Genomic DNA, 18,579 nt, shown 5'->3' with positions numbered 1-18,579 from the left:
AATATCTCATGTGAGTTGCGTATTTCATAAAAATGTCCTTACTGGATCGATATATGATAATGATGATATATGATATATGATGATAACAATTGTATTTGAAGGTACAAGATCAAAAGGCATATCGTAGAGCACTGATTATGTGAGATATTGGCACCATGATCGAAAAAGCTAATTTTACGCCAACGGACTCATAGTCTACTCACTCCGGCTCACTCAGACTCAGGTGAAGCTGTTAGTCTGGCTGAGCAATATGTTGCTGAGTTTGAGTCTGAGTGAATCGGACTGAGAAAAAGTTTAGTGAGTCTGAGTCCGAGCGAGCCCGGTTGAGGAAATTTTGGTGATTCGGAGTCCAATTGAGTCCTCAGAGTAAAACATATTTCGTGAGTGAGCTCTGATTTTTTTGCCAACCTATGCTTGTGGCAAGTTTCATTAGGGCAAGTGCTGATCAAAAGCAGGAAATACTTGTGTATAATTTGTGCATTTGTTAATGTGGTGGTTGGTTGATGCTTGTCTCTTGCATGTTGCTTTTCAATGCAGGCTATCCTCTGTCGCCTGGCAGACGTCGCACCTGATTTTTGGACACCAAAGACAATATTTCTTCTGGAAGAAATGATTCCTGTGGGCCTTGATGTGCTGCTGAAGGTGTGCCTATTTCTCAGTCTACATCTTCGTTCGGTCAGCATTTATCCGCATAGTTTCTTGCTTTCCCCAATTCTAATTCTCATTTAAAAGTTTAGGCTCAGTTTATATTATGAATGTCACATCCGGTTTCACGAAAAAAATCATTTTGTTTCTTGGTCTTTGGAATTGTGAGTGGAAGTTCTATGAGCGAAAAGTTTGAATTGATGGTAACTCTCATTTTGCTTGTATTTGGAAATTCATTTGGCTCATAGTTAGGGCTTGTGTAAGTTCTTTGTTGTAATTTCTTGTCCATTGGCATGCTAATACATATATCAATGGAAATATAGTGATTTGAAAAAAGGTTCTAGTGTTGCTAAATTAAAAACTAATGTTTTCTTGTTTCGTATTCTGCATTCAGGTTGTCACGCCAGGAATGAACGGCTCAGAGCCCCTGGTGTCCATATTTAAACGCGTCGGGTCAAGCAATGAACTTATCTCCGTCAATGCTACATTGACATTGTCTTCTGAGTTTTCAAGGTGAGGCTCAATGAGAAATTTGTCAGTAGCGGCTCACCACTAAAAGACAGAAATGGCAGACTGACTATATGTGCCAGTTTAGACATGCTCATGGTTTTCTAAGAGCAGTCATGCCTACCAAAAACAATTTTGTTGCTTAGTTTTTGGTTTTGACTCGTTTGTGATATTGGTGGACAAGCAGATCTCCAAGTTACCGTATTTAAATGATTGTACGTCGACCCATGTTATCTGAACTTGAAATCTGAAATTGGGGGGTGACCTACAATCAAAAATGAACCTAGTACTGCCAGTGATGGCGGGACAAATGAGAAATCAGAGACACTCTGCTGTCATTACAACATTACGTTTGCTTTGCAGCCGTGCACATGCTTTGAAGGGAAAAAAAAAAACCTTCTTTTTCCTGCCACTTTTACCAAGCCGCTGTTCGCTGTCAGAAGTGCTGCTGCTGATTGGGAGAGCTGCTCTTCCATTAAAAGCCGTGTGTGTGCCATATTTGAAATGTCGATTGTTGATGGTAGAACTGCTGTTCCAATCGGCAGTGGCACTCCTGACAGCGAACAGTGGCTTGGCGGCAATTTGTTCAAGAGCACTGCTAGTCATAGGTCGGCAAAAAAGTTGGAGCTCACTCAGACTCACTCAAGAAATATATTTTGCTCTCAGGGCTCACTCAGGCTCAGAATCACCAAAATTTTTCTCAGCTGGACTCAGGCTCAAACTTGCCAACATATTACTCAGCCGGACTCACTCAGACTCATGGCCTGATCTGAGTTTGAGCGAGTTTGAATGAATTGAATCATGAGTGAGTTTGCCGACTTATGCTGCTAGTTGATGGAAGAGCTTCTCTTTTTGACACGCTCTTTTTTGATAGCCTTGTTTGACAAGCAAGCGAGAATTAAAATCCGCCCCTGGCCATCCAAGCCCTGCCTCCCCTCCTCGCAACGCTCTCTGTTTTCCCACCTTCGACTGTCCCCGTACACTGCACAGGCTTCGAGTGCTGACGTGTCGGTATGCTGTCACGTGCCAGAGCTGCTGAACAAAGGTCTTTTATCTGCCTGTGGAAGCAAGCGTGGGCCAATAAGCTGATAAGCTGTGCTTAGATTCACCAGCGCCGCCAGACCGCACGCCACTGTTGTGCTTGATCATCGTGCTTTGTCATGAGTGCTCCGGGCCAAATACTTCTGTCACTCATTCACTGTAAGAAAAAAACTCTAGGGGCTTCATTTCACAGAAGCATTCAAAAGGGCTGCCACTGCCATTCTCCGTACTGAAAAAACTATGCGGCAGGATGCAAGATTGGAGTTTCTCAACGGGTGGTGCGGCAGCGGTGTTTGCAGTGTGAACAGATTCTCACATGTGACTGCAAGCACCGGGGGTTTCGCAGGCTGGACGCTTTCCAGAGCTTGCGGCACTTGTGAACGAACTGTGCGATTGGTCATGCGGAATTGTCACACAAAAAGTCAGTGTCTTTAGCTCTGGAAATGGGAATGCTGAAGGCACCCTTCAAGGCCAGCAGGGCCTGGGCATTAAAGTTCATGAAGTCAGCTGGCTTGAGGATGACAAGCGAGTACGTGTAGTCAGTTTAGGGATGACTTAAGGTAAAGTTCTGTCATAAAATGCGCTGGTGCATTTTTCTTTCTTTAACGGTGCAATTTTGCGGGGGGGGGGGGGGTGGATCTACATTCGATTCAATCTACATTCATGTAAATACAGTATCATTGTTCAAGTGATTCTCTGAACATTTTATATATAACACTGTGAAAATAAGTGTGCATACACAGATGTTCAGAACGGCAGACCCCCAACTAAGCTAAATTCAGATTTCAACTATTTTTTTTTTTAAGTTCAAATTAAAAGTAGTGAACTTGAATCAAAGTAGCTGCCAACTATGATTTTATCATATGACAAGCTTTTAAAGCTTGTGTGTGGTTGTCATATTGGCATGAATAATTTTATGACTTTCCTTTGACATTTGTTCAAGCAAAACTGATTTCAAAAGGATACAAATGCAGGGGATTCAATGTTCAGACTGATATTTCAATTATTCATTTGACGATATGTTCAATTATTGAAACCTACCTGCAGCAGCGACACCAACTCGTGATATCAGTGTGTGACAGCAGCTGAAAAATTGGCCAACAGTACGTAAATATTTTGTTAAAGGAGCCCTGCAACACTTTTCCAACTGGCCATGGAATGGCTTCACTAAAGGAGCTTATTGCCTCACAAATCAACTGCTGTAAAAATTTTTAGAATCTGTCTAGTACGAGCGGAGTTACAAAGATTTGTCGCACGCTCTAATTGCTTTCTCTCTTCTCTCATTGCGACGAAAGCGCTGGAAGCTAAGCAGAGAGGGATGGCACGGGGGAAGAAGGTACGTCACGCACGCGTCGTGACCTTGAGCACTTTTTCTTTTTTTTCTTCGAAAGCGCAGCTTACTTTCAGTGCGGTGACATGCACGCGAGCAAGTGGCCACAGTAACTACCGAGCGCGCCATGTCCAAATTAGCCAATGGCATGGAACTTGAGTCAATTACGCAGTGATTTTGAGTAAATAGCATCATTTGTCTAGAGAAGAGGAAGCAATTTTTAGCTGACCGAGAGTTTGTTATAAATCCCAGGCCGCGTGCTGTGCTCGCGGCCTGGGATTTGACTCGATGTTTGGCTTGCGTGTTCTCCGGAGCCTCGACTACCGATCAGCAGCGTTTTCTGACCATGCTGAAAAAGTGTTGCAGAGCCCCTTCAATGCTTCCGCTTGTCGTGCAGGTTGCTGCTGTTGGTGCTGCAGAGCAGGCTACTTGTTCACAGCGTTCATACTGAACATCATCATTTAACATTCACCACAGCCAGCGTTACTGTGATAAGGGCATGTTTTGAGAACATTTCGTGTGTCTCAATAGCCCATATTTGAAAAAGTACTTTATTTGCTAGTTGAGTTTGATTTAATGGTGCAAAATTGACTTGGGCTGTGCTATGCCACCTACTGGGTGAAAAAGTACTTGGAAATTGTACTTGGAAATTGTACTTGGAAATCGTACTTGGAAAAAGTACTTAGATGATGTTGAACTGATGTGGCAGCATTCTGATGCAACATTCAATAAATGGAACCTATTGCCATCAAATAAACAAAAATTAAGTCTTGGTGTGTTGCCACAGAGCCCCAAAGAATTGCTAGATCAAGGCACTACAAGTTTTGCAACAGCTATTCGAGAATGCTAATCATGTGCATACTTGCTAACTCTTACAAATTAACCCTCTATTGCATAGTGTCCCATATTGGCACATACTGATTAACATTTTTTATTGTGGATGCAAGAGACCCACTTGAGAATGAGACACTGCCAGAGTAATTCCCATAGTTATGTGCAGTTAACATAAAAAAAAAGTGTTGCCATCCCTGGAGCAGTATGAAAAACAGACGTGAAATAGATTTCACAGTGCACATGAGACTTCGGCATGCGAACAGCGATTGCCATTTTTTCTCGCAACCTTTTTTTCGCTGCAGAAGCATGAAAAAAATTATGTTGGCATATCTTGTGACGTTAAAAATACAAGCTCGTTATTACTTTTCTCAATTCCTTTTGCCACTATAGTATCAGGGATGCAACAGCTGCACCAATTGCGCCATTTTGATATAATTTCGTTTTGCAGCGCCGAAACCGCAATATTTGTCGAAATTGCGCCGCGCTGCGCCAAAACGCCCCAGGTATAACCGCAAAATTTTTTACGGTTGCGCTAGTTCTAGCCTGGTTTTAGCGCGGAACGAAGCCTGCATTGGCGACCTAATGTTGGAAGAGGCACCTTCATCCAATCTAATCCGATCCAGTGGTGCTTGACTCAAACACGTTGTTAATCTGTTCTGGCGGGTTTGCTGGTAGGCCGATGGGCCTAAATGAAGTTTTTACTGCTGGTTCAAATGCTGCTCTACAAGGTCATTCAACATCAGCAAAGGTTAGCGGTCATTTAATGTGGAAGCACCGCGTAAAGAAAGTTAACTGGCAAATGGGCCGTTTGACACGTGCTGCAAATCTTAGTGGGGATGTCGTTATTGTTAGGTGGAGTCCGGTTTAACGCTGCCTTTGTTCAACTAGCAGTGCTCACGTGCACAAATTCGCGGGTTGTATATACAGCAAAGTCTTTTTAAATGTACTGACGAGTAAAGTGTTGTTTAGAGAAGTACTACACACAAATACCTTGACCGCCTTCGCCGAACGAGTTCGTCAAGGTACTTGCTCCCTTCAACTCGCGGTGAGGCTGACATCACAATGTGCCGAAAAAGGCCTTCCGCTTTTTGGGAAATGCGGACATTGGTCTACTAATCATTTTGACTTCGATGCAAGTGTGGTCACCGCTTTGCTGGCGCGAAGGTTTGATGGCAGGTACTAGCGAGCACGCCAGTGCGAGTTATCGCTGGCAACCTTAACGCAATCAGGATTTTTATATCTACTCAGTAGCGCGTGTGGCATAGTGCTTTTGGTACTACCGTCAATATATTGCACGCATTTTATATGCGACAGACCCAAACATGCCGTTGGCTGCTGCCTCCCGAGCGGAGACGCAGATTGCGTGTCGCTTGCAGAAACGAAAGCAGCTCACCATTGCTGCATTTACCCAACGAAATCTTTGCTGTATCCCTACACGCGGTCACTAGCGGAGTGGGTAGGAATACTCCTCGGGAAAAGCTGTATGACAGCTTTTCCCGAGGAGTATCATACAGCGTCAGCTTTGTTGGTCACATGGTACATGAAACAAACAGCGCTAGTCCCGTTTCATCTGTCTCGTCCTTATGTTTTCGCGCTGTTTTTTACTATGAGTGTGTACCAACAAGCTCAAGTTCGCACGCTTCTCAAGCAAGGGTGCGGCTTTACTTGGTGACAGGCACTGCATACAATGAAAGGATGCCGATTTTCACTGTGCATAGCTATCTCTCTCTCTCTCTCTCTCTTTCGCTATATATATATATATATATATATATATATATATATATATATATATATATATATATATATAGCAGCTCACCATTGCTGCGCTTATAGACGTTGCATGGCAGAACACACCGGACTGAGACTTTTCTCTTGAACTATATATGGATATGGTGCCTCTCTTTAAAATGGACTTTCTCCTCATAGATCTTCTGAACAGGGCAGAATACAAAATCCAGCGCACTGGTGCTGAATGAAGTGGACTGCAACAATAACGTGATCAGCCGGTGGTGTAGGCCAGGTGTAAAGGCCTTGGTGTAAAACCTTGGTGCAAATTCATCATGCACAAGGCCTTACTGGTTTCCACAGAATTCATTGGTCTTATTCAGCATGTTATGCGCCGAAAACATGATTGTGGTAACATCGAAAGATTTGCGTATATATTTTTTGTAGAGCTGTGCGAATAGCAAAATTTTGGGTGCGAAACGAATCGAATAATTTTCGAATATTTCTCAAACATTTTTCGAATAATTCGAAGTGAAATTCTGGAAAAAGTTGCAGAGAATCCGTAAGTATGTTCTTGTGAGATAGCAACATGAAAGTATTTCTTTTCGCTAGGTTGATGAAGTGCTGGTGAGGCCATATTTTATAGTTGTCTTTCTTATCAAGAATGAGGCGATGTAGAGGCCGAATTGTATTTCGTGCAACCAAAGTGTTGCCACAACACTTTACACGTGATAGGCAGAGATGCCATTTCCTCAGCCTCTCCTCCTCTTTCAACTTCTGTGGAAGCCCAACTGATGTGGCAGACAAGGGTGTGCTCCCTTCAAATCCGGAGTTCCAAATCTGCCTTGTAGACGTCAATTATAAGAACATCTGAAATTTTGGATGCAGAAAGCTTCGGCGTCCGATTTTTCGGACTTCCTGCCCAAATTTCAGGTCCAAAACAGCATTAATTGAGCCCCCAACTCTGCCACATCTTTCATCTCCATATTGGAACCAGCGTTTTCTTGAGTTAATACATTTGCGACCGTAGCGGAGGTTGAAAGGCAGCTTTGCCGCAATACGGGTTGTGATGAGGTGAAGCATATTGAAAATCTAGGGACCACTTCCAAACGGACGTTGACTGTCTCTCGGCTAAATTCGACCGTAACGGAGCTTGAAAGACAGCTTTGCCGCAATACGGGGGTGTGATGAGGTGAAGCATATGAAAAATGTAGGGACCACTTCCAATCAGACTTTGTCTCTTGGCTAAGTTCGACTGTAACGGAGCTTGAAAGGCAGCTTTGTCGCAATACGAGAGTGTAATAAGGTGAAGCTCATTGAAAATCTGAAGGGGTCACTTTCAACCGGACGTTGACTGCATTTGTCTTTGGGAAGTTCGAATAGTAAAATTGCAGTGCGAATCGAATCGAATAGCAAACACTATTCGAAAAATATTCGAAATTTAGAATATCCGCACACCCCTAATTTTTTGTTACTGTTCCAAAAGCAAGCTTTGTTTGTGAAGCTGCTCCAAATTTGGAATTTTGTGCTCCAAGACGGAGTTTTTTTTTCCCATAACGGGCTCCAAATTTGGATTTTCCTGCTCCAAATGCAAGATTTTCCTGCTCCAAAAATTTCTCCAAGTCCTATTTTGGCTGTTGCACCCCTGTAGTATACAGCCAGAAATCGGTATGTGCCATATTTGGCACATTATGCATTTCAGTGATGAAATTCACAATAGTCTGCCATCTATGTTGTGCTGCACAACACAAATATAAATAAAGCACAGCCTTTGAGATCATGCAGCACACAAGTAATAAGACAATGTTTAGTGTTTTTCGCAATTTTTTATTTTTTCTTTGCATAGACTGTGTCTTGCCTATAATTGAAGGTCGGCATGCTCACATGTCCATTTTTTCTAGCGATACATGCTGTAGCACTGAATTCAGTAAGAGAGGAAGGCAAAACAAAAGATGTTTTCTCATTATGGAATATTGCAGACAACCAGAAAAAAAGACCCGGCGACCATTTCAGTGGCCTCCAATCTCGAGAACTGCTCTCCAGAAAGCAGCGGAAGCAAAATCGGCCGAGAAGAAGGAACTTCTCACAAAGACTTTTAATGTGGAGAACGCTGAGCAGCAAGCGACCAAGGTGGTTACTAATGGGTGAGTGTGTGACTGCCCATCCTTTGTTTTGTGGCTTATCTTCATGCTTCCTTGATTGGGCACTTGTGGCTGCTTTTTCGCGTGAGACGTACTGCACATGTAAATATGCTGTGCCATTTATGCTTTCATCTGCTTTTGCACCATGTACTCATTAATGGCGCTCAAAATTTATTCCTAGGCAAATGATTTGTCATGTGGATGACAGTTTCTCCCTGTCGTGAATCTTACTGCAGAACTTGTGAATACCTACCGAATAAGTTTGCCTAGGCCTAAATTTTGACCTTAAGCCTTGAATTGCACAAATGTTTGACCTTTTTTTTTTTACATTTGAAAATCTGAACTTGGGGGTCGACAACTGACGTGTGTGCCACCAGCAGTGGCAAGACGAACGAGAGATCGGGGACGCTACTGCATGATTAGAACATTACATTTGCTTTGCAGCTCTACCCATAGCATATGGTTATTCCACACACTTGTTCGAAAGGTTCTTCCCATTTTTAAACTTTTACTCTGTGCCCTGCATGCACCATATAGTGTCATGCGTGGCTCTTGTGGGAGTGGCGATTGCTGTTGGAAGAACTTCTTTTCCAGTCAGTGGCGGCACTTCTGATGGCACACAGCAGCGATTTTTTCTCTTGTAGTTGGCGTGAAATATTCACTTTTTGGCACATTTTTTTCTACATCCGTGTGCTCCTGTTGGGGTTGATCACCACCGTGCTGAATCATCATGGGTTCTGTGGGCCAGTACATATCGGCACTCATTCACACCAACGTTCAAGAGGGCTGCTAATTTCATGTCAAAAAACTAATTGTGTGGCAGGGCGCAAGTTTGGAGATTCTGAACAAGTTGTATGGCAGTGTGATGAAATTAGGGGAGATGTGGCAATTAAAATTATTGTTTTTTATGGGGATAAAGTGGTGAGAGAAATAAACATTATTACAAACAGACACAATGACGCAGGTGGGCAGTCTTCTTAGTCTCGAAAACCGTGGACGCTAATCATTTCCCTGGTCAGGTAGTCGATCAAATTATGGGCAAACTTGAAAGCTGTGCTTCTCAATGTGCTCGAGACCACTGCCTTATTCATCGCCTTGTTACAAGCCGCCGCAATCGCTCTAGGCTGCCATATGATAAGCAAGGTGAAGCAGTTTAATCGGAGACTAAAGCGGGAACCTTGTTACACCCTCCTGGCTCTGCACAACTAAAATACTCGACACTTCTACACAGTCATCAACTCACAGCAGCATGGATATGGAGCAGTGACGATGCTATTTCTTTTCAAAGGAAGAAACTAAATTTCCCGAAACAGGAAGAGCATTTGATCGGGCTATAAAACGTTTGCTGGTTCCCACCCGTATTTTTGTTGCCGATTATGTAAATTTTAGGCCAGGCAGAACAAAATAAAATCATGACAGATTGCCCTAATGTTATAGAGCCCCTGCTAAGCGGTAGCCTCCTCTGCAATGCTCGAGCGAAAGACGCGAAGGTGTCGCATAGGCAGCCCGCACCGCAGGGAGCCTACAGTGCGTGGCCATGAAACACGGACGACAGCCATCACAGCAGATTCGTAGGAAAAATCACATAATTATGTGATTGCTGCGTTCAAGTAAAACTTTGCTGCACTTGTTAGTTTCCCAGTCTGCAGCCAACAATGACCATTATCGAAAGTGGAGGAAACCTACCTTTTCTTAGCAGGGGGCAAGCAACCCCTTGCCCCCTCTGTAGAAACACCTGTGACCGCGAGGTTGTTTACTGGCTGCCTTTAAAGGCAGCATACTGTTTCGTGCTGTTGCATACTGTTTCGTACCATATAAAAAAAATTCTTGTTCCCGTGCAATCTCCTTCACAGTGCTGCTGGAGACACCTTCATGGCATCACTAGCTAAGACATTGATTGGGACGTGTGGGGCGAAAGGTGCTGGCCCAGATATCTCCGGCACTGCCTCGCAGTTGTATGATCTCAAGGGAGACCTGCTGGTGCCACCCATACTGGATGAGGAAAGCTTGAAGGGCAAGCCCCTTCCAGTGCCTCAGCTCCCCACCCCTGTGTATTTCCTGGATGTCAAGGTTACGGATGCTGCCAATCCACAGAGCTTCACGCTTCAGTTGGTGGACAAGAGGGGACAGCTGGAGGCCCTGATGTCGGAAATGCAAAGTTATTATGCTGGAGAGGGTTCCACCACTTTCCCTAGGGGCCTGCCTGAGGCGCTGCTCCGCAAAAGCCACTACTACGCAGGTTATCATTCGGACAAGATTTGGTACCGTGTGCTGGTGCAAAAGGTCGGTGTTTCGCCCTCTTTTCTGCCCTTTTTTGTGTACTTTGGCGACCACAGAGCTCAGTTTGTTAGTATAGGGTTTTAGGTAGAATTCCCTACAGCAGAAGCATCTGTCCAAAGGGTTGCGTATACATTTGTATATATGCAGAATTGAGATGCACTTTAAGAATGCTGCTTTGAAAAGGTAAACAAGTTACTGGTTGTAACATGCTTTAAAAAAAGAAATACGGTAAAGCTTCATTAATTCGAACTAGGTTATTTTGAAACCCCACTTAATTCGAAGGATTTCTGCGGTCCTGTATTTTGCAAACTTTGGGTACCAGGTGCCAATTTCCAGTCCCGATTTCGCCGCAAATCCGTGGAAACGACGGCCCTTAGGAGCCACAAAGCAATGCAGTGTAATATACTAATGAGTGACAGGTGAAGCACCCTTGGTTTGCTGCTGCCAGCGAAAAAAAGAAAGGGGGGGGGGGATTACTTAGCTAAAATGTGTGCCTGCGGAAAAGACCTGCCTCACTGCAACACAGTGGTGACACGCAGGCAGCATGTCGCATGCTTCTTGCAACGTCAATGCATCATGATTTACCCATTCTGTCTGGGAAAATAAAGAAATTAATAAAGGATGGTCTGACTGAATGCGTGATATCTGTGAACCTCCGATTGGCGGTGGCTCCAGCAATTTGCGCGCTTGCACTGCTGGCGGAGTGCAACGCCTGGAGTGCCTGCAACGCCTACTTCAAAAACTCAGTTTGAAAACTTCAATGATCATGTTTTCCAGCCAGATGACACCGCGAATTTCGTCTCACTGATCATTAAATTCTTTATTTTACCAGAAACAGTGGGCGAATGGTTGCATCATGATGCGCTGACGCTGTGAGGAGCAGGTGACATGCTGCCTGCGTGCCACCACTGTGTTCACTGTGTTACAGTGCAGTGAAGCTTGTCTTCTTTTCCGCAGGCACGCATTTGAGCTGACCACGAGACTGCTTTTTTCTTTGTTTCTTTATTTCTTTCTTTTTTTGCACTGGCAGCAGTGAGGCCCACTGTTTCGCCGGGTTTGCGGGAAAATTGCAAGCGGATATTGCTGGAAAACATAACCTTTGGAGCGCCCCGCCACGGTGGTCTAGTGGTTACGGCGTTCAACTGCTGACCTGAAGGTCGCGGGGTCGAATTCCGGCCACGGTAGCTGCATTTTCGATGGAGGCGAAAATGTTGGAGGCCCGTGTACTTGGATTTAGGTGCACGTTAAAGAACCCCAGGTGGTCAAAATTTCCGGAGCCCTCCACTACGGCATTCCTCCAAATCATATCGTGGTTTTGGGACGTTAAACACGAGATATTATTATTATTATTATTATTACTATTATTATTATTATTATTATAACCTTGGGAGCTGCAAACTACCAGGCACAGCAAACGACCACCTCTGATTACTTTCAGTAATTCAAAGTCCTTGCATCCAGCTTTTTGCATGTTTCATTAATTCTAAAACCCACATAATTTGAAGATTTTTCACAGTTCCAGTGACTTAAATTAACAAGGTTTTACTGTACAGGGTATAAGGCACATGATGTGCGACAGTGGAAGAAAAGCACCGGCTTTTGTAAATGTTGGTGTAAGCTTTGCCGAGTGCCCTAGTTTACAGCTTGAAAGGCATTTTAGTTTAGGAGCGTGCATACACGGTTTGTCCATAAACTAATGAGACTGTGTCTGGTAAAAGAGTCTGTTGATCCGATCAGTACATACTAAAATTCTTCAAGATAGTCTCCTTCAGCATCAATACACTGCTGCCAACACTGTTCTCAAAGTGCAAAGGCTCTCTGAAACTCCGCTGCCGCAACTTGTTTCACAGACTTTGTGACAGCCCGTTCAGTGGTGGGAACACAGTCGAAACGGTGACCATTCAGGCTTCTCTCGAGCTTTGGGAACAGGAAGATGTCTGCCCGGCTTCCATCAGGGCTGCAACAGCCATGATGTGAGCCCGGCAGACTTTTTAGCACTCTTACGCCTAAAAAGACTACTTTGTTGAATTTTATAAATTTGTACCAATCGGATCAATAAATTCTTTTTACCAGACTTGGTCTCATTACTTTGTGGACAAACCCTGGATGTTCACTCACTCGAGAAAGTTGGATTGAAGACTCTTACCTCTCATTGAGGCATCAAGTGGCCAGTTTTGCAGTTGACAAGAACCGGTTGCCTAGGCTGTTTAATGCATTTCTTGATGCCAGCAGTGACACACTAAACATAACCTGATCTCAACTCTTCTCAATTATTCATTCTCATTATCTCACTATTAACCAAGAATTTTTATCTGTGTAAGCGTTTAGGCTACAGCATTGTCAAGTCATTTGCACCAATAATTATTCAAAGCAGCTGCTATGAAGGCATCTGTTGGCAATTTGCTGTGAGCCTTCTTCTTAGTACTGCTGTTCTTCCTCAAACTTTGCCAAGCTGGAGGGTTAACTGGACATTGGGGCTGAGCTCTGCCTCCCGCAGCCATCGCCACCAGATGCTGCAATGATACTGTCTGCTCACACTTTCTTCTTCAGTAGACCATTCTACAGACGCTAAGAACATATTCAAAGAGTACCGGTAAGCATAAATACAAGAATTATCATGGCGTCCTTGGGGTTGATGTTATGGCCGATCAATGCATCCTCGCATTCATCTGTGGCCTGATCTCAGTGGTAACTGTACCAACACGCTGCAGCGATTCCACTTGCTGGTTGCCTTGCATAGGCACAAAATTTCGCAGCAATTGACATATCACCAGTCGTCAGATTTGCAGCCCGCACTGAAGCAAAGGCGATTCGTGGTGTTAGAGAAAAGAAACCTTTAGATCAACACTGGATGCACAGCTCACGTCAATGTGGAACATGTTGGTATAGAGGCATATAATGCTTGCTGTCCGCCAGAAGTTCTCAAATGTTCGTGAATATAGTAAATTGTGATTGCATATTCGCAGCTCTCTTCTTTATACAACCAATCAAAAAGTGTTCCAATGATTTTAACAACTTTGTTCATAGTTAGGTTGGAAAAATTACCCGCCACATCACTCACCCGTGCAGCATGCTATAGGCAGGGGTACGGCGACATAATATTCGTCTCCTAATGATCCTCTCCTGTAAATTTGCTCGGCCATCTCATTGCATTTGTACAAAATTGCCAAAACTGTTTCAGAGTCCCTTTGTGTGTATGTACTGATGCTTCTTATATTGCTGTTCCGCTGAAAATGCTGTGGCATTGCGATTCTTTTATTAAAGTTTGTTTTTCCAATCTTATGTTCACATAACTCTCAGTCGCAGTGTAACATGACGGAGACTGAAGGCAATGAAGCTGGTGTTTTTGCCACTCTTTCCTTCATCTTCTCCACTGTTTGCAATGGAAACAGCAAAAGAATGAAAGTTGCCGAGTTATAACTGACTTATGCCTTAGTTCAGGCCAGCTTCCCGAGATGTTATTTAAGCTTATTTACTAAATATAATTTAACCCTTCGAGGGTCGAATTTTTTTCCGAAATGCACTCCAAAAATGTGTATTTTCTTATTGCTGTATTAAATTCTTCAGACGATTTTATTTCAGAAACAAATTGTCTGAAATTTTCTTGTGTGACTTTAAAGTGACAAAAAAATCATTTTTGTTGTTATATACACATGGTTTATTCGTGAGTAACATCAAGCAAAATACTAAAAAAAAAACACTTATACGATTTTTTATAAATAAAAATTATGCATTGTATTCAACGTAGCTCACAGACATACAGAAATAAGCACACCAGAGTACTTTTCCGGTAAAAAATGTTCTTGCTCTAACACTAAAAACTTTTCAGTGTGTGATGGTCGAGATGTCGCTCCTTTATCATCATCGGAGTCTGAACTCATAAATAAATCCTCGTCTGACGAATCGACATCCAATGAATCAGATTCTGATGTGGCACTTGGGGAATAGTCCACATCGGAAGAATCGCCGCTCGACTCACTAGCAGCAGCGCAACCGACACACACTTCCATAGCGTAAGCGAATTGCGTGAGCGAGGGCACGGAAGAAAACTGTATGGTTGTGCGCCCGTCCGGAAAGCAAAATGAGTAAAAAAGCTGTAATAATTAGAGCTGTGTGAATAGCAAAATTTTGGGTGCGAAGCGAATTCGAATATTGAAGTGTGAGTGCGAATCGAATCGAATATTTTTCGAATATTTCTAGAATATTTTTCGAATACTTCGAAGCGAAATTGCAGAAAAAAAAGTTGGAGAGGATTCCTAAGCATATTCTTATGATATAGCAACATGAAAGTGTTCCTTTTCGCTAGGTTGATGAAGCACTGGTGGGGTGCTGTTTCATAGTTGTCTTATCAAGAATGAGGCAATGTAGAGGCCGAATTGTATTTATGTACATGATTTGGTGCAACCAAAGTGTTGCCAACAACACTTTGCACGTGATAAACAAAGATGCCATTTCCTCAGCCTCTCCTCCTCTTTCAACTTCTGTGGAAGCCCAACTGATGTGGCAGACAAGGGTGTGCTCCCTTCAAATCCGGAGTTCCAAATCTGCCTCGTAGACGTCGATATATAAAAACATCTGAAATTTTGGATGCTAAAAAGCTTCGGCTTCCGATCTTTTGGACTTCCTGCCCAAATTTCAGGTCCAAAACAGCATTAATTGAGCCCCCACCTCTGCCACATCTTTCATCTCCATGTTGAAACCAGCGTTTTCTTGAGTTAATACATTTGCGACCGTAGCAGAGCTTGAAAGGCAGCTTTGCCGCAATACTGGGGTGTGATGAGGTGAAGCATATTAAAAATCTAGAGACCAGTTCCAATTGGACTTTGACTGTGTCTTGGCAAAGTTCGACCGTAACGGATCTTGAAAGGCAGCTTTGCCGCAATACCGAAAGCATACTGAAAATCTAGGGACCACTTTCAATCGGACGTTGTTTTTTGGCAAAGTTCGACCGTAACGGAGCTTGAAAGGCAGCTTTGCTGCAACACGAGAATGTAATGTGGTGAAGCATATTGAAAATTTGAAGGGGTCACTTTCAATCGGGCGTTGACTGTGCTTGTTTTTGGGAAGTTCGAATAGTTCGAATAGTCAAATTCCAGTGCGAATCGAATCGAATAGCAAACACTGTTCGAAAAATATTCGAAATTTCGAATATTCGCACACTCCTAGTAATAATCCTTCGTCTTGTCGCCAACGAGACGGAGTTAGTTTTTCTGAGTACCCAAAATGGGAAATGCAACCACGGCGGCATCGTTTGTGTAATTTAGCGCCGTATGGAAACAGATGTAATCGCGCCCCGGGGAGCAGTAAATGAGAGAGTAACAAGCGGTCACCCTTTGAGAGATTAGAAGCCAGACAGCTATCAGCTTTGTGGGCGCAAGAAGTGATAACCACCCGAAGGACGAAACCGAAACCAGCCGCACCATGCATGCTTGCGCTCTGATGCACAAGGGAAAGCGGGCGTACCGCTTTGGAAAGAAAAAAAAAACAACGGAGAGCCATCGGTGCATGAAAAAAATTCCACATATTCCCGAAGTGTGGCAGCACATGCCAAGCAAGAGAAATGATTGAAAAAGGTGCGTGTTTTAAACATACAGACAATGACGTACATGTGCAGCCTAAACCCTCAAAGGGTTAATTTCTTCCTCGAATACCTTGTGGTTGAAGCTGCCACAGTGGCCGAGTGGTTACGGTGCTCGGCTACTGATCCGAAAGTCGCGAGATTAATCCAGGCCACAAAGGTTGCATTTGAAAGAGGTGAAACACTAAAGGCATGTGTACTGTGCGATTTCAGTGCACATTAAAGAACTTTGAAATTATCCTGAGCCCTCCACTACAGTGGCTCTGATAGCCTGAGTTTTTTTGGAACATTAAAGGGACGCTAAAGAGAAAAGCGATTTTTCTCGTATTAGTAAATTACCTTTTCACAGTACCAGAAGCATCATGCTGTTGCAAGATGCTTGGTAAGCGAGAAAATGCGCAAAAAGAAAATATGCGTGGCGAAACCACCTAGAAGTTCCCACACCAGTCACCAAGATGTCATAGATTTTGACGGCATCTACTAGGGCCTAAGTAGTTCCTAATTGGTAAAAATGAAGTATATTGTATTCTCAGCTAGCCAGAGACTTAAAGGACCCCTGACAGCGAAATTTTTGTTGGTGACTTTTTGGCTGTAATTTGTAGCTTTGTGTCTGGTAATCTCTAAATTAAATCGTAAATGCTCTAGCGTATCGTACAACTAATTCTAGCGTAGTTAATTGTGACCATTTTAGCATCACTTCAAAACGCCCGCCTAAAAACGACAAGAAACTGGTGCCCCATGCGGGGTAGCGTCAAAGACCACGTGCACTCAAGCTGTGGTGACGTTGACAGCGCGGTTTTCAAATCGGGGCCCCGAGCGCGGTAGAGATTGAAAGTATGTGGGTGCCTCGGTATGGGTTAAACCTGTTAAGCGCGTGTCCCCTCACGAAAACTACCTCGAGAGCAGCCCGACAACAGAGCCAGAGGGGTGTGGAACAATAGGCCTCGCTGGGTGCCAGTGGTCGTATTGTGCACGTGCGCCCCGCAAACCTTCTGTGACGTCCACAATACTTGCTTTACACTTGGAACGTCACACGGGGCCTCTATCTACGTCATACCAGGATGTCGCAAGGTGCAGCCAACTCAAGTGAGCACTCACGCTTACTTTAAAACCAAATTAAGATATCTTAAAGGCAACGTTCGTCACTAATAATCGGTCAGATGTGCCCCCGTATACAGGAAAGTCAAACAACACAAAGATCTCGAGGTTTCAATTTTGGTGTCAGGGGTCCTTTAAAGGGACACTGGAGGCTAATAATTGAGTCTATGTGGATTACTGAAATAGTGATCCAGAAACCTCTTAGTGCTTGTTTCGTGGCAAGGAAATGCTTAGTTTGGAAGAAAATCATGTTTCAGTGGTCCGCATATCGTTAATGGAATTAAAACTGCCCGACTACAAGGACGTCCTGACATATCCGTGCCAGCCCTTTGCTTTACTGCCCGACAGCTGGAGCACCCGAGCGAGGGGCTTTAGCGGAGAACAGCCCAGCGAAAGTGTAACTTTCATCATCCTTAGGGGTAACATGAAGTTATTTTTTGGAGGAATGAGACTGGAATGCACGAGTTTCATTTTATTCCACGTTGTAGTGCACTGAAACATTTTATCTTGTGTTGGGCAGTTTGAGTATTTGTGATTAATTGTACTGAGGCCCTACTGCATCATCAGGCTTGTTCCAGAATGTTCCACTGGTAGAACACTCGTGGAGTCACTTTGCTGAAGGCACTACCATGTTCGACGAATAGTTTGACGTGCCATTTCCCATGTACCACGACAAAAGTGTAATTTTCTTTGCCCAAAATGAACATAACCAAAAACCATTGGAGATTTCGGCGGGAAGTTTAAACGTGAAACTTTCGACATTGATTTTCTCATCTATAATAAACTTTGGTTTCAGTTAACGACAATTTATTGTTCACTTTAGTGTCCCTTTAAAGGGCCCCTCACCAGGCCACATATCAAATTTTAGTAAGACGCTGGTAGTTGTTGTGTACCAAATGAAGAGCAGTATGCCGCAAGAATTTTTGAAATCGGTTCATTACAAGCTGAGAAAAACAATAATTTGTAGCAGCGCGAAACCATGACGCGAGGAGGCGAGTTTTAAACCCTTGCCACTTGCCCCGTGTAGCCTTCGCTAGCCAAATCCCTTCCCTGCTCTCTTCACTTGACACATACGCATGAACGCGTCATGCGCATGCATGGTCACGTGCACATCGACGTGGCCGAGGCAGCCCGAGCATGCGAGTGGCGTTGCACGGCCGCTACCTTTTTTTTTATGTAGCGGCCGTGGGCGTTGTGTCAGCGTTCTCTGTGGTGTACTGCCTGTTTCTGCGGGATGGGCATGAAAGTTGCGACATTTGTACGGGCACGAGAGTGGCAGTAGCATGAGTCAGTGCTGCATAACGTTTACTTGGACGCGGTAGAATAAATGAGCATAATAAGTGCTTGAACGTGCCAGAACATTACTTTCGTTTCCAGGGCTGGCGTCTGCTCGACGCGTT

General features: G+C 43.8%; 1 protein-coding gene across 1 annotated transcript in view; it reads left to right on the top strand.

Annotated features, from left to right (window-relative positions):
- The window catches only part of LOC119387325 (tudor domain-containing protein 7B), a 119,828-nt gene that overhangs the window by 44,605 nt on the left and 56,644 nt on the right, over positions 1 to 18,579 (top strand). The window contains exons 7-10 of the mRNA XM_037654715.2: positions 538 to 642; positions 1,040 to 1,158; positions 8,062 to 8,226; positions 10,077 to 10,506. Of these exons, the coding sequence (XP_037510643.2) occupies positions 538 to 642; positions 1,040 to 1,158; positions 8,062 to 8,226; positions 10,077 to 10,506 (819 nt within the window). The remainder of the gene's footprint in view (positions 1 to 537; positions 643 to 1,039; positions 1,159 to 8,061; positions 8,227 to 10,076; positions 10,507 to 18,579) is intronic.

Source organism: Rhipicephalus sanguineus, chromosome 1, assembly GCF_013339695.2.
Source record: "Rhipicephalus sanguineus isolate Rsan-2018 chromosome 1, BIME_Rsan_1.4, whole genome shotgun sequence".
Lineage (NCBI taxonomy): Eukaryota > Metazoa > Arthropoda > Arachnida > Ixodida > Ixodidae > Rhipicephalus > Rhipicephalus sanguineus.
The sequence above is the reverse complement of the archived record's forward strand: the minus strand, read 5'-3'. Positions and strand labels throughout refer to the sequence as shown.